This window comes from Fundulus heteroclitus, unplaced genomic scaffold, assembly GCF_011125445.2.
Source record: "Fundulus heteroclitus isolate FHET01 unplaced genomic scaffold, MU-UCD_Fhet_4.1 scaffold_841, whole genome shotgun sequence".
NCBI classification, from domain to species: Eukaryota; Metazoa; Chordata; class Actinopteri; order Cyprinodontiformes; family Fundulidae; genus Fundulus; species Fundulus heteroclitus.
Window position 1 is genome coordinate 5,486 of NW_023397298.1, and position 2,331 is coordinate 7,816.

Consider the following 2,331-nt stretch of genomic DNA (forward strand, 5'->3'; position numbering starts at 1 on the left):
ACATGGAGATGTTTCTGCAGAGGTCCACATCGTGAGCAGGAGAAACTGGGAGGGTCAGGAAGGAGAGGCCAACTTTTGGTTATTTAAATATTAAAACAAAGTGTGTGGATAGATTTCTGCATCCCACACAAATTACAGTGACAGAGGGGATTGTTTGGTAGCATTTTAGAACTCGTATGGGTCATAAAATTCACTGATTTTCTGGAAAAAAACAAACAAAAAAAAAAGCAAAAGAGTCAAGGTAACCAACACATTTTATTACTGAGTTCACAGTCTTTGCTGCTAAAAGCAACAAGGAGGAAAAACAGCAAATATTCTGGTGCTGATCAGCTGGTTTAGAAAACAATGTTGAGAAATGAACAAACCCAACAGAACCAGAACATCAATTCTGAAGAAAAACAAGTGCTGACAATCTCTGACTATTGATTTCTGTGCAGTTTAGACATAAAACAACAACCATCAAGAAAATAATCTGCTGGAGATTTAAAAACCAGAATCAAACTCACTGAACCTTCAGTGGATTCTGTCTATTTGGGTTTACAGAACTCAGCAGAACCTCCAACCCAAACTCCAGCATGTAGCGGCTGAGTGAAGGTGGTCTGGACTCTGTGGAGGAGAGTCATGGTTTCAGAGACGCTGTAGAAGGACAGAATACCTGCTCTGTGATCCAGGTACACTCCTACTCTGGAGGAACCAGGACCTGAGATGGAGGTCCAGATGTTGTTGTGACCAAATTTATAACCTCCTTGGTAACAATCTAATGCCCAAGATTTGTCATTAGCTCCAAATCCACATTCATTCCCTCCTCCTGCTCTGCTGATATTCTTGTATGCGACTGCTACATAAACTATCCCTCTCCTCTCCACTTCCCAGTAACAACGTCCAGTCAGACTCTCTCTACTCAGAACCTGAGACCAACCAGTGAATCTGTCTGGATGACTAGAATCAGACTGAGGTTGTTTCATCTTCGTCACCTTCCTGTTCCCCTCTGATAGTAACAGACGACTGTGTGCTGTGTTTGGATCCAGTGTGATTTCACATGAATATCTCAAGAATCCAGCTCTGCTCTTTGGTTCTGGTTCTGACAGTAAAACATCCACCTCAGTGAGTCTCAGTGAGATGTTTGTCCATGCGTCTCTCAGGATGTCCTGTAGTTGATCTCTGAGCTCTGACACAGCTGCTGTCACATCCTCAAAGTAGCTCAGAGGACGGATCTTGATGCTGGATGAGTGTGTAGACTCACTGAGTGCTGACAGTGAGGGGTAGTTGTGGAGAAACTGGTTGTGATCCTCTGTGTCTGAGAGCTGCTTCAGCTCAGCGTCTTTCCTCTTCAGCTCAGTGATCTCCTGCTCCAGCTTCTCCTGAAGCTCTTTGACTCGACTCCCTTCAGTTTCCTGCTGGGATCTGATCTGCTGCTTCACATCAGAGCTTCTTTTCTGGATGAGACGGATCAGCTGAGTGAAGATCTTCTCACTGTCCTCCACTGTTTTATCAGCAGAGTGCTTGATGGCCTCCAGCTCCTGTTGAAGCAGCTTCACATCTTTCTCTCTGTCCTGGATTCTCTGCTGGATGTTTTCTCGTCTCACCTCCAGCTCTCTCTGCCTCTCAGTCCTTTCTGCTGCAGCTGACACTGTGTCGTGGCCTTTATGTTCATCCATTAAACAGATAAGACAGATACACTTCTGATCAGTACGACAGAACATCTTCATCACCTCATCATGACGAGAGCAGATGTTCTCCTGGAGGTTCTTGGAGGGCTCCACCAGCTTGTGTTTCTTTAATGGAGTCATGTCATAATGAGGCTGAAGGTGTTTCTCACAGAAAGAGGCCAGACAGACTAAACAGGACTTGATGGCTTTCAGTTTTCTTCCAGAGCAGAAATCACAGGCCACATCTTCAGGTCCAGCATAGCAGAGATCAACAGGAGCAGCTTGGAGTCCAGTCTTCTTCAGCTGCTCCACTAAAGCTGCTAACATGGTGTTTTTCTTCAGAACGGGCCTCGGTGTGAAGGTCTCCCTGCACTGAGGGCAGCTGTGGATTCCTTTGTGATCCTCTCCATCCCAGAAGTTTTTAATACACTTCATACAGTAGCTGTGTCCACAGGGAATAGTCACCGGATCCTTCAGTAGATCCAGACAGATCGAACAGGACAAGGTTTCTCGGTCCAGCTGGTTCTGCTCCATTTCTCCTCTCGGTCACAGTGACTGTGTGAGTTTCATTTCCTGAAAACAGCAACAGCTCTGAGCTCTGATCTACGAATCACGTGTCAGAGCAGAGAGGCTGCAGCCAATCAGCTTTCAGCTCCAGCAGATGTTGCTCCACCAGCTTCAA

General features: G+C 45.8%; 1 protein-coding gene across 1 annotated transcript; it reads right to left on the bottom strand.

The window, feature by feature from the left end:
* Positions 1-236: 236 nt before the first annotated feature.
* LOC118562261 (E3 ubiquitin/ISG15 ligase TRIM25-like) lies at positions 237-2,331 on the bottom strand. The gene is made up of 2 exons (XM_036134530.1): positions 1,724-2,331; positions 237-1,642 (listed from the first exon to the last, which is right to left on the bottom strand). Exons 1-2 carry the CDS (start codon positions 2,181-2,183, stop codon positions 528-530), a joined length of 1,575 nt encoding a protein of 524 aa, XP_035990423.1. The 5' UTR covers positions 2,184-2,331; the 3' UTR covers positions 237-527.

Bases quoted from the DNA above. Each gene is read 5' to 3' on its own strand.
- LOC118562261 (XM_036134530.1), bottom strand. From the start codon at position 2,183: ATGGAGCAGAACCAGCTGGACCGAGAAACCTTGTCCTGTTCGATCTGT. The intron at 1,643-1,723 runs GTCATGATGAGG...ATGAACATAAAG, and splicing joins CCAGGAGAACATCTGCTCTC to GCCACGACACAGTGTCAGCT.